General features: G+C 42.0%; 1 protein-coding gene across 2 annotated transcripts in view; it reads left to right on the top strand.

Annotated features, from left to right (window-relative positions):
- The first annotated feature begins 10,922 nt into the window (after positions 1-10,922).
- Positions 10,923-13,782, top strand: part of IPPK (inositol-pentakisphosphate 2-kinase) — a 31,358-nt gene continuing 28,498 nt past the window's right edge. Inside the window, exon 1 of one of the 2 annotated variants that reach the window (XM_053377630.1) lies at positions 10,923-11,417. In XM_053377630.1, coding sequence (XP_053233605.1) covers positions 11,337-11,417 — 81 coding nt within the window. In that variant the 5' untranslated portion in view covers positions 10,923-11,336. Of the gene's footprint in view, positions 11,418-11,608; positions 11,833-13,782 lie in introns of those variants that run through there. The other variant, XM_053377632.1, reaches the window with a different exon arrangement.

The raw sequence follows: 13,782 nt of genomic DNA on the forward strand, positions 1-13,782 counted from the left end.
AACTGTTTCCAGCAAAATAGGTGGGCAGAAACTTTGTGTTTTTTTTAACATGCAGAGGTGGGTGGAAGAATGAACTGAGTTACATTATGTTTAGATAAACTAACAGGAAGGATTCGAAACCGGTGGGACCAGAAATTCACGGAAGACTGGAGTAAATTTACGGACTATCTGAAAAGTATTAGTGAAGATCAGACGACGTTTGTAGGTTTGCAAGAAGTTTTGTGAGGAGTATTATTGGAAGTATTGCAAAAATGGATAGGGGAAGGATGATCTGTTAAGAAATGTAAAGGCAATATAAAGTTAAGAAATGCATAAGAAGTGGTTAAAATGGTGGATCATCAGAGGTGCTGGCGGAGGTCTAAACAGATTGTATAAGTGATAAGTTTTGTGGTACATTTTATAATTTATATGTTCAAATCAATAAAAATTATATAAAAATAAAAAGAGTTACATTATGTTTAAGCAATGCAAAGTTTTCCTCATTTTACCAGTTTACTATTAATTTAACAGACAGAATCATTACTACACTTCTTTGGAATTAAGTGCTAAGGAATATATTGGACCTACTTCAAACTAAATGTGGATAGGGTTGGGCTGCATGTAGTAGATCTCTTTTCTGCATTGTGTCAAATGGGCTTGTTTCTAGACATGGATCTAATTTGTCAACATACTTGGTAAACCCAGAATTCTATTTACAAATACAAGATCTCTCTTATATCACTGTTATCACAAATAGTTTTAGTTTCAAGTAAGAACACAACTTGAGTCTTTTTCCATGCAATTGTATTCACAAAATACAGAGTCCTTGATAAGAGCATACACATCCTGACTCATTGTGTGGCTCAGGATTAGACTAGAACTAGATGTTAAAAGTTGGTTTCTGGCTGCTGCTGCCGCCTGTATTTCTCCTTCCTCTTCTTTTTTAACATTTCATGATGTCATGTGTAACACAACATCATAGATTTTTCCTTGTCCTCCAAGCCACAACTAATGAGAATTGAGGAAAGATGTGGAATGTTGTCATTAAGGATGCAGTTGTGCTCACTGAACATTTTAAACATTTCAAAATACTGCTGTTACATTATGTTTAACATGCATATTGTAGCAGGCTGTCTTATTTCTGTGTTGTGTGCATGGCATAATGGATTTTTATATATGAAAAATAGCAGTAGTGGCATACACATACACAAATGCTGTTCCAGAATGCATGAAGAGTTCAGTAGTTTGAATGTCCCACAGGTTAAAAATTAAAATTCAAACAAAGCAATTCTTCGTGTATAAACCTAGGCATGCTAAAACCCTTCTCTCCCTTACAATTTATTTTATGGGCACCAACTTTCTTTTTTATAGATTATATATAATAATGCAATTCCCTACAGCACACTGAATTTATATAGCCCCAGTATGGTTGTGAAGACAGAAGTACCTGGCGTGCTCTGATCCATGGGGTCACGAAGAGTCGGACACGACTAAACTACTAAACAACAAGAAGTATGGTTGTACTGTGTTTATTGCTGAACATGTACATTTGTCTTAAGGCAGACAAGAAAGAGGTGGAGGGAATGATAAAAATTAAATATCTGAAGTGGGGTCGTAGAAGAAATAATGTGACAGATACAGGCCTAGTGCTTGCATAATGCATTAGAAATAAAAAGAGGAATAAGAGGAAATGAGAGAAAAGACCTTGCAACAGTAGCTGACAACTTTAAATACGAAATGGATGAAGAGAGCAACAGACAATGAAGTGTAGTGTGTGATGTGATTAAAAGAACAGGTGAAGATTTCAGTATTTTCATACAGACAAACTGAATTAATATGGGAAGTACTGCAGTAAGGAAAGCTAGAAAGGAGGAAGTGAGTATAACATGGCAGATATGACCAGACTACAGGCAAGAGTTTAGTAAATTCAGAAGGAACAAAAAGGTCGCTCTATGAGATGTCATGTCATGAGTCATCAACTATCTCCACACAAAAGAATAAGAAACGTGGCAGTTAAAGAATATCCTCCAAGTGGCAGAGAAGAGTGGGTAAGAAAGGACACGAGCAAAAGGATCATTAGGGCTTCCATTTTGACATTTTTGGTCTAAAAAGACAGGATTTTAACACCATTCATGGTTACCATGACACTGGAATGTATGTGAGCATTCTGCACCAGTCTAGCAGTACTGCCAGAATATGGGATTTGGACAGCAAATAGAGAGTAAGATAGAGATGCCGAAAAAAGAGGTGCTAGATAGTCATAGCTGGGGATTTGAACTTGTACCAGTTTATGATGTACCACTTTCTAAGCAGCCTTGACATGTTAGGTGAAACTCTGCTACCACTTTACAGGACCTGCTGGAGGAATGGTGACAAGACTGGGACAAGGATTAAAATCAGATTTGGAAACTGTCAGCATAAGTAGGATTGCTGTCCTGTCGGGTTTTCTGGACTTGGTAAATAAAGAGAGGCTAATGGGGCATGAGAGAAACACAGTGACGGAGCAATCCAACCCCATCCCTCTTGCCTTTCTTTTCTTTTTTTTAACATATTTTTATTAAAGATTTCTTGGTTTACGAAAGTATGTGCAATGTCTCTTTTTTCAAGTTACATTTTATACAGATCAGTTTCATTTGTTGAGACACTGGTGTTACATTAGGAAGAAAAGGGGGGAAGAGGTGGAGGGGGCCATGGTGAGTGGGGGTGGGGTCAGGTGGTGATGTTTCTATTTTACTTAATGTATGTGAGGGGTTTTGTTTCAGCGTCGTTTGTGCAGGTTCTCTTTGGTATTCGCTTGTGTTCCTTTGGTGGTGAGAGAAGTTGGAGTTGGCCTAGGGTGTGGTTGTTTGTTTGCGATTGGCTGTGGTGAACTTTGTTTTCATGTGTGAGTGGGGTGTGTGTGTGTTTTTGAATCAGGTTGGTGGATTCTTGTCGTTGTCTTGTTGGGCTGTGTATGTGAAAAAAGGGAGCCATACCGGGGTGAAGGCGTCTTCTTCTATTTGTCCCCATGTCGGTTTCAGTTTATTAGTCAATTTTTCTAATAAGGCTGTTTCCCATACTATTTGGTACCATTGGTTCCTCTTGCCTTTCTTTAGATGTGATTTGAACATGTGATCTTGCCACTGTCACTAGCACCCTGGGCTTGAGTTAATAAGGGAGGAACAGTAAACAAGGAGCTGTGAAAGAGAATAAAATGGATAAGGTCAGCTTTGACCTTAGTTTTCTTCTAAAAACACACAGTAAAGCATGCTGACATGTATATCCTATGCTCAAAATATCAATCTAATTGACGTTTTAAAAGCTTTCCTTCTTTCCAGCCTGAGGACAACTGAGATGTGGGGTGAAGAGCCAATGTATTTTTTGTTTGTTTCTTTTATAGGTGAATGTTCCAGTGCTTTCCATATCAGGAATATAAGACACAAACATGGCAAAGTAACACTAACATAATTTGTAAGCATTTTACCACCCCTTTATTACAAGGAGGACATTTTGGTTATAAAATTGGTTAGGAAAAAAATGTGTTCTACAGATCCTCTGAGAAGCAAACTAAACATTTTAGGGACTAGTGTTCTGTGGTTCTTCTGCTGCAAACTTTGAATTTATCCAAGACAGTTCATTGTTTGTAGATAAGCCTTATGAAATTCTTTCATATAGGTAGATTGGAGATGCAATCAAATCTAAACACTATCTTTTTTAAAGAATGTATTTTTATTAAAGATTTTCTTGATTTACAAAGGTATGTGCAATGTCTCTCTCTCGTATTTCCTCCCCATGTAACACTTTAAAAAACAAAAAAACCCAACAAATTGATTTCATTTGTTGAGACATTAGGAAGAGGTGGAGGGGGGGGGAAAGAAGAGTGGGGGTGGGGTCGGGTGGTGATATTTCTATTTTACTTAATATATGTGAGGTTTTGTGTCAGCGTTGCTTGTGCTGGTTCTCTGCTGTTACCTAAACATTACACTGGTCAACAACAAATTTGTTGTCTGTGTTTTTTCAGTTGATTTAGGACGAATCTGATGCGCTGAATCCAAAAATCACATTGGTTTTGCTCAGTCAGGTCAAGTTTTTGAGCTATGGCCACATGTCATTTTTTTACATTTTTGTTCACATGTACGCTTGTGTGGAGCATTTTAGAAGAGGTTGGTGGGGGTAAAATGCCATGTCGAATAATTGTTTTGATTGGAAATGATTATTTTAAAGACAAGAAGAATTCAGGTCTGATAGTTCTGGGTGATTATGTCGAAAAGGGATCAGTTTGAAGTCATAAAATCTCGAAATCTTCCATAAATTGGTGCGCTGTTGATGTGACTGGGATCAACAGAAAGAACCGGAGCAGCCTCAAGTATCCTGATCTTCAATCACGTCGTCCTGTAGCTCATTGTGATGAAATTCCAGTGCCTATCTTTGGAGAACTTCCTGACATTAGTGGCGAAGATGCCTCCAGTGTTGAAGGACATGAAGAAGAAGAAGTGGTTCTTGAAGATGATGCTCCACATCCATTTTCCCAAAAGGAGTTGAATGATCTAGTTCGCAACCTCAGCTTGTCAAAGGACTCTGCCGAACTGTTGGCATCCAGATTGAAGGAAAAAAACCTCCTCTCTGACAGTGCTCGCATCAGCTTCTTCCGCAACAGGCATCAAGAGTACCTCCATTTTTTCTCGGAAGAGAAGGGCTTGGTGTACTGTGCAGATATTGTGCAGCTTCTGCTCAAGCTTGGAGTGCCACAGTACGAACCCAAAGATTGGAGACTGTTCATTGACAGCAGCAAGCGATCACTGAAATGTGTTCTGCTACACAATGGCAACCAGTTTGCCTCTATACCCCTGGCTCACTCGACTACACTGAAGGAGAGCTATGAAGCGGTGAAGTATGTGCTGGAGAAAATTGGTTATGATCAGCATAAGTGGTTTATTTGTGTTGACCTGAAGATGGTGAACTTTTTGTTGGGACAACAGTCTGGCTTCACCAAGTACCCATGTGGGATAGTAGGGACCGTGCTCAGCATTACACAAAGAAGGACTGGCCTGTGCGGGAGAAATTGGTGCCTTGCAAAAAAAGGAACGTCATCAACGACCCTCTGGTGGACAGAGACAGAATACTCTTCCCACCGCTGCACATCAAGCTCGGCTTAATCAAGCACTTCACCAAGGCTCTGGACAAGGATGGTGACTGCTTCACTTACTTGTGCCAGGCTTTTCCAGGATTGACCATGGAGAAGTTGAAAGCTGGCATCTTTGATGGTCCTCAGATCCGTCAGCTCATCAGAGATCCAGAGTTCGGAAAGTCAATGAACGAAGTGGAACTGGAAGCGTGGAAGGCATTTGTTCTGGTAGTGAAGAACTTTCTTGGAAACAATAAGGCCAGAAACTACGCAGAACTTGTCAACAACATGCTGACTGCTTTCAGAAACCTGGGCTGCAACATGAGCGTCAAGATGCACTACCTATTTTCACATATGGACCAGTTTCCTGAGAACCTGGGTTCAATGAGTGATGAGCAGGGGGAGAGATTCCATCAGGACATGAAAGAGATGGAGACCAGGTATCAGGGTCGCTGGGACGCAGTCATGATGGCTGACTACTGCTGGACTCTGAAGAGAGACCTCCCTGCCGCTGAGCATTCCAGGAGTTCCAAGAAGTGGAAGTTCAAGCCCTGAAGTTTGAAAAATGGTGAAGCAACATGCAATTTACGTGTACTTACCTTTATCAATGCCCACCATTCAGTTTACAGTAAACCTGACCTGATGGAGAGAAACGGATGCCATTTCCTGATTCAGCAGTGCAAAAATACCCTAAATCAGTTGTAGAAATCTAGACAACATTCAAAAAGTAAAAAATTGTTGCCCAGTGTTATCTGAACTGCAGATTCCCATTTATCAGAGAGACTTCTTTAACAATCTTCAGGCTCAATTATCATAGTACCCAAGGAAGCAAAGTACCTTGGGTTGGGCTATTGACCCTGGGAAGGTTGTGACTAGTCTGTTTACTCTGCTTGATGCAAAGTAGGGTATATTCCTCTGCAAGCAATGTATGGTATGAGAAGCTACAGAACCCATACAAATAAAAGGAGTTTGAACTGATAGTTTAACTTAACGTCAAGGATGTACAAAGGTTTGCTGTGTGTGCCGCTAAATTCCTAAGGTTTAAGCATCTTTCTGAAGATCTCTTTCTCAGCCTCAGAATTAAGTTTCCTGCTTTCATCTGTCTTTATAATACTATTTTATTTGTTTTGTTGCCTGCGTAATAGTAATCAGCGACAGTTCCACCTTAGGAAGGGAATGACCAAAGCTCTTTTGGTAGTGGAAGGACATACAACAAGAAAACCAAAAGGCTCTCTTCTCACAAGGGAACTGACCCAATCATTTTGCTTTTTACTATTTCGGGAAGTAGGCAGGACTGCTGGTTTATGGGTAACAACACTAAATTCCCTGGAAACACAGCTCTGAAAAGCCTGACTCACATTTTAAAGCATTGTGCTGGTCTCCTGCTCAGGTGATTGAAGACTACTGTGAATGTAAAGAGACACCTTCAGTCCAAGAAAGATTACTGTGTGTGCAAATGTCATTGGCAGCATTAGGATTTATACAGATGCATTTAGATGCATTTATGTTTCAGAGCCTTAATTCATATTAGTCACTTTGGGAGTGTTCTGACTGTAATATTCAATAAATCTCATTTCTAGATACATAGTGTCCTTTGAGCAGCAATGTGATCAGAACTGTACATTCCCGAACCTTTTGGAGCCATTCCATTTAAGACTAAATCGCAAAGTGGCACATTACATCAGCTGACTGCAGGTTTTATTACCCCATTCTGTAATATAACCCAAGGGGTCCAGCATTCTTTGGAAACAATCAGCTCTTTTACAAATAGAAACATACAAGTCATTGATGTGGCGCCAAAAATATCCAGCCTTAGTTCGTGACACAAACACCATTCACTGCATTAAATTATTCTCCCTCAACTACAAAACAAAGAAAGAATACACTGGCTTCCTTTATGCCATTAATTTTTTTTAAAAAAAATACGTTTTCCTGGCTTGCATCTCTCTTGCAAAACACAACAACAACAACAGCAAACGCAACACATTTTCTTAATTAGCCTTAAGTTTTTCCAAATTTAATATTTAAAACATTTAAATAATGAACGGCTGTAGTGCACAGGCCATTTTCTGAAGGTTGCCTCATCAAGGCATTCAGGCATCTGGCCAAGTCGCGTGAAGATTATGTTATGGCTACGTAAAACTAAATTATCAAACAATCTTGCCAACAATGTCAATCTGGACTCTGTTATACCTGCAGAGTCAACAACTACAGCAAAATTAAAAAAAGTGCAGCAGAGATGCCATGGTAGATCAAAATGGGTGACTGTGTCATTTCTGTGCAAACTGCTTGGAATTTTGTGCTAGGTTTCCCTCATGCTAAGTGAGAATCTGGTGTATTGAGTTTTGATAATAATATTATGAATTTACAGGGTGCCTTAAATTCTTGGGTCTAGTAGGTATCAGAATTTAATCAATGCTTGGAGTATTCACCTGGTGACAGACGCTGGATTTAGTGAAGTATTAAAATACGGGAAGAAACAGCTTCCTGTGTTCAGGAATTGTCTGGGAGATTAGCCATTAACCAAAGACAAAGGAAAGGTAATGGGCCATTAGGAAAGTCAGAGAGAGGGGACCCTCCTCCAGCTCTGAGTTTCTTAGCAGGATAAAGGCCAGAGTTTTGAAGGAGAGCAGTTACTTAGGATTGCAGTTGGCTGGGATGTGAACTCAGGGGGAAAGGTGACACTGTTAAATGCAGCAAGATAGAAGCAGAGAAAGAGCTGTGACTGGTGCCTGTTTAAATCCAAGGCTGCTGTGGCTATGGGAGAAGCAGAACTCTCTTGGAGTGTTAATGCTGTGAGCCCCTCCATCACAGGCCCAGGTTGCATATATGTGTAAATAAACCATATGTCGTAAAGACACCCCAAGCTCCAAGCACCCAGGCACCATGGGTCTGTGTTTCCTTTTGGAAAATGAGAGGGGGCATGACTACATTCCAGCCAGAAGGCATTTACGTATATCCTAGCTGGATGTTAGAGAGGGTTGCTGAATGAAAGGTGAGCAGCTAGGTAAGAGATAGCGGGAAGTTGAGAAGAGAGGGTAGGGGCAAGGTAATTCAAAAAGCTAGGCACTGCAAAGAACTAGTAAAGAGAGATTTAAGAGACAGGAGATTTGGCTAGGGAAACATGAGGATGTTAGAATAAAAGGAGAGTGGAAAGGAACAAGGGCAGGGGAGGAAGGGAACTACTGGTCTGGGGAGCCAAGGGTTAGGCACTTATCAGAAGCCATTAGGGCTGTTCCTCAAGAAATCAAGGCTTGACATTTGCTGAGTTCTCCAAGTTGCAATGCCTTCATCTGGGATTTTTGACCCAAGTGGCAAGACCTCCACTCCATCTTCCAACTAGGGAGCTTATAGTTGCTGATCCTTACCATTACAGAACTATTGGACTGAAAATATTTCCTGAGGAGTTCCCAAGTGCTGTAATTAAATTAAATCAAAGAATTGTACAGTTGGAAGGGAATCTTTTGCTCAAAGAGATTAAGAGTCTCATGCTCTACCAAATGAGCTATCCCAGCAATTACATTACTGTTACATTTTATTTTATTTCTGTTTTGTTGTGCCCTGGCTTTGGGCTCATTATGAGGAAGGGTGAGAAGGAAATATTTTCAAATAAATGACAAAATAAATAAAGTATTAGTCTTAAAATAATTTAAAGTCTTTGACAAATGCACGTTTCAGGACATTTCACACTCGTATGCATGCAAACTTCACGCAAATAATTTACTAAGCCGTTGCTGGAGTCAGGTCTAAAAGCATGACGACATACCAGTATTCCCAAGTTTCAACATTACATTGCATTATTCGCCATTCCAGGAAGTGAGTCACAATGCATGGATTTATGGATCTAGGAAAGGGCAGCAGTTGTGTAACATTTTTCCTTAGAACAAACAATTGACCTCATCTCCAGAAACCTGTAGTTTCTAGCCCAAGGTCTGTGTTTCAACAAGTTAAAACTATAAAACTATTCTTTTGGAAGTTTTCACAAACCTTTTTTGTTTTTGCGACCCTACACAATTTGGTGGCATGATCAAGCCTGGTCACTTTATTGCTCGCCTTCAAGTCATTTATGAACATGTTAAAGGCACATGTCCCAAAGCTGATCATTTGGGAACCCTACTGCTTACACTCCTCCATTGTGCTAACTGTCCATTTATCCCCACTCTCTGTTTCCTCTTCCTTGTCCTCTTATGGATCATTAACCAGTTATCTCTATTTATTCCATGACTATTATTCATGAATCTTTGGGAAGGGACCTTATTGAAAGCCTAAGTACACAGTGTCTACTGAATCACCCCTATCCATATGCTTAATGAAACAAAATGTTAGTTAAGACAGGATTTACCATTAAATGGCATCCTATCTATTTGCTTAATGACACAAAAGTTAAGACAAGACAGGATTTACCATTAAATGGCATTTAATCTAGGTTTCTGGTTACAGTTTACTGTGGCACCTCAAACCTGCCTTGCTAGAGCAAAGCTAAAAACTAATCTTCTACAGGTTTAACACTCCAAGTTTCAGCTCCTGAGCTGTAAGTTACCTATCTTGGTTCTGGCTGTAGGAAGTGCTTACCTCTTTTGGATCGAACTCTTAGCACACAATGCCTTTGCTGTGTGCTTGTTAGTTTTAGCAAATGCTCTCTCACCCCTTCCTGGATATGCCTAGGACTGAACATGTGACTTTCTACATGCAAAGTGCTTAGTCTGTCACTAAGCTACTGCACCTCCCTTAAATGGTTCATGCTGCAGGTGGGGGAATCCTTTTTTTTTTTTTAAATCCCCTATGGAAAGCCTCAATGCCGAAGGAAAACTAGGAACATAGAGAGCTGCCTTATACAAAGTCAGAGCATTGGTTCATCTAGCTCAGTAGTGTTCACATTAACACAACAGGGAGGGGGCTGTGGCAGAACCTTTCTCCTAAGTAGTAGTCTTTCATTTGCAGAGTGTTTATGCAAAAATGTTCTTCACTTCTGCAGTGCAGGAACTGCAGCCTGAATCGATAACAGTCCACTCTGCCACCTTAAAATCCTGTGACACCATTGTTGTATGTATGCAACAGCCATCACAGATAGCACAGCTGGGGAAAAGATCTCACTTAAGGCATCATAGCATTGCTGCTGGAGTCAACAATATTGATAGACCAAATTTCTGATTTTGCCTAAGGCTGCTTAATATGCTCCTAAATGCTGTAAGCCAGGACTGCAAGAAGCTGCCCTATACCTGAGTCAGAAACATTGTCCATCTAGCTGAGTACTATCTTACCCTGACCAGCAGCAACTGAAACATGGTTTCAACCAGGTCTTTCACAGCCCTACCTGGAGGGTACCAAACTGCCGTGTGAGGGCAGGGGCCTCTGAAATGTGACCTAGAAGCCTTTTAAATATGCAAATGACTAAATAATTATTTTAACTAGTGTGCAACTGGATATTTTAATTTCGTTTTTAACATGTTATTACATACTCCAAGCCTCCAGGGTAGGGGGCAGAAGATATATTTAAATAAATGAATACAATAGCGAGCAGACTCCTGTCTACCTCAGATGCTAATGAAAGCCAGGGTCTGTCGTACAAGCCTAAGATGTAGGCCATGTGATTAAAGTTATATATATAAGAAGAGGCGAACATTTTGCAATCAATTCCTGAAGCCGGTTTAGAAGGGACGGCGGCCTCTGAACAAACCGCCAAAACCAGCTTGCCGCCGCTCTTCCTTATCATATCACACACGCACACCTATGAACCGCGCTAAGGCTCGTGCGCATGCCTAGGGTCTTCCCGGTCAAGGGTGACGAACCTCTTTCTTCTCGAACTTGCCAGAAATAAAGATGGCGCTTGCTACAGCCGTAGCCTTGCGGGAAGAATAGGAGCTGAGGCTGATGCCCCCATTAAATAGGGCCGGTTAAGGAAGTCCCGCCCCCCATACAAACCTATACAGTATATTATTTTCTCGGGTGGGTGACCTCCGCGTGCCCCAAGGCGGAAGGTGGAACTTCCTGTTCCGATCCGGGCGAGGACGCTAGGGCTGGGAAACAACCAGGTGGCCGGCTTCGTTGAGCGCGTTGTCCGGAGAGGCTGCGCCTCATCGCTGTGGAGGGACTTGTGGGCGGGAGGCCGCGCGCGCAGTGGGACGGGGTGAAAACGGAGGCCGGAGCTGAGGGAGGAGAAGCGGCGAGAAGCAGCAGCAGCAGCAGGAGGCGACGACGACGACCGCCCGCTCGCTTTGCCGGAAACCAAAACGGAGGGGCCATTGGCTGGGGGATGGAAGCGGAGAAAATGGATGAGAATGAATGGCGATACCACGGGGAAGGCAACAAGAGCCTCGTCGTCTCCCACAGACAGGTAAAAAAGAAAAAAGGCGCCGGCCGCCTCTTGCCTCGCGCGCGCCTGAGGTTAGCTGCCAACCGCTCTCCTGAGTCTCGTGCTTAACGGTTCGGGCTTTTTTCTTCCTTTTTTGAAAAAAAACCAAAAAACCCAGCCCCCCACCCACGCCTTCCACCCTTAACGGAAATTTTGGCCGGTCAGTTAGAGGGGGGCGGGGAAGGAAGGAACTGAAGGCCCGTCAGTTCCTTCCGCTTCACCTCTTCAAGGCTCCCTCCGCTGCTCCCCGCTTCCCTTGCCTCGGAAGAGGTGCCCGGGGGAGGCGGGGAGGGGAGGGAGGACACCCGCCGGGAAAGCTCGCCTTTCTCCTTCATCAACGGGTGAGCGAAGTGGTCCAACAGCCTCTCCTCCTCTCGCTCCCCTCAGAAGCATAACGGTAAAATCAGACGCTCCTTATTTCTCTCTCCGTGACACTTTTTTTGGGGGGAGTGGGGGACATAAAACATTTTTATACCGCTTTCGTTAAGCTAACAGACTTTGAAAGAAGTTGGTATCTTAAAGTATAACAACAAAAAACTGTCGAGACAACGAACTCTAATCGCAGTTGATCAGCAAATCAGATCTTCGGTTTTTTTGTGGGGAGGGGAGTAAGTTTTGGAAACTCCCCCATGTATAGGGAAACTCACTGTGTACATGAAAGATATATAGCTAAAGGCTCCATCCCTGCCAAAATGGGTGCCATCCCCGATTTGTGTGCCGGAGAAGCATCGTTTTATTGGATGCCCATGGTCCTTAATCACACTGGGCCTTAATGTGTGTTGCGTTGTGATAATTCAAGCTGAGTGACTTTCTTTTTCAGTGCTGAAAAGGGCTTGGGGGAGGAGAAAGAGTATTAAAAGCAAGTTATCTTAAAGCTGACTGGAAAGGGCCTGAGTCATGGTTGTGGAGCAGATCTTACACCTCTGACAAAATAAGTGGGGAAAATGGCTATGATGTCCTGGGAGGAAGGCTTTTCACTGCACCATGGCAGGAGGAAAAATTCCAAAATGGTGCAAGTCACTATTTAAAAGTGCTGGTGTGTTTAACACAAATGTCTTCTTTCTTCACACATCAAATGTAGTACATTTTATGAAATGGCAGACTTGTTTTCTAGGAAGGTGTAATCTAATGAAAGCTTTGTGCTAATTGAGATTTTTTTTGTTCTGTTTCATCTATTGATTCCCTCCTCCTCCAGTGACAGCTAATGTAGTATAGACCAGGAGACTCATATTAGAATCCGTGCTCAACAACAAAGCTTGCTCTCAGCCAAACTTAACCTCACAAGGTGGTTATGAGGATAATATGTGAAGGGGGTATGTGCTTCTTGGAGTGGAATAAAAATGTACATGTGATTATTAATATTATAGCATTATGGTACCTTTTTTGGGAACAACCAAGAATGTCACAAAAACATGACAGGCTTTCAAATTCTCCAGAACCTTTCCTCAGGCAAAATTTTGCACAAAGCAGGGGAAAGGGTGATGAGGAAGAGGAAGCAACTTGAAGGAAATTAGGCTGATACAGCCATGAGGTTAGTTTATAGACTTAGTTTCAAGATTAATATTGCAGGATGAAAATGTCCCTCACATGTGCTGCTGTGATATATATACTTAGGGTTCTGGGAAAAAGAAGCAATGGCTGCTTTCCATCTCTGAGAAATTGAAGTCTGGCTTGTAACTTCAGGTTGATAAATAATAATCTAAGCACCCTTTGTCTCCCATTATTTGGCACAACCATAACCATCTGTTTTAGTGCTCCTAAAAGAAAGTTGAATGATGCTGTTGCTGACTTGATACTGAATATATATATGGTGTGTACTGGGTTTTAGGGGAGGGGTAGTACCTCCCCTCATCATGCTTCTTTTGGAGTAGTTTGTTCACCTTTGGTCCCCACCCTACACTCAGCTCTCACCAGTGACTCCTAGACGATGCCAGCTCAGCATGCAACAGCAGCCATACCTGAGGTAACGGCTTTGACTAGTTGGCTAAACCAGGTGAGGGTAGCTAATGGATCTCAAAACCTTGGTGACTTAGGTCTCCTGTATGCAGACACTTTCCAGCAGATTGAGTGGATGAAACCAATAGCGGGCCCAATGGCCAAGAAGGTGGTTTCTGTATGTGCTGTAGAGGGAAGTGAGGGACAGATGGGGCTCATCAACATGGGAAGGTATCCCATCTAGGAGAAGGAAAACTGATCCTAAATTTCCTCTGCCTTGAGGGATATCTTCTGGAGAAGAAATCTGGAGTGGAGTCCTTAAAGCGCTTAGATTGTGCCTTGTACACCTTCTGGCAACTCCTACAGCCAAGCTGGTGTCAAACATATTGCTCTGCTTTCCTTTGGACCACAT

The sequence above is a fragment of the Podarcis raffonei genome, chromosome 2, assembly GCF_027172205.1.
Source record: "Podarcis raffonei isolate rPodRaf1 chromosome 2, rPodRaf1.pri, whole genome shotgun sequence".
NCBI classification, from domain to species: Eukaryota; Metazoa; Chordata; class Lepidosauria; order Squamata; family Lacertidae; genus Podarcis; species Podarcis raffonei.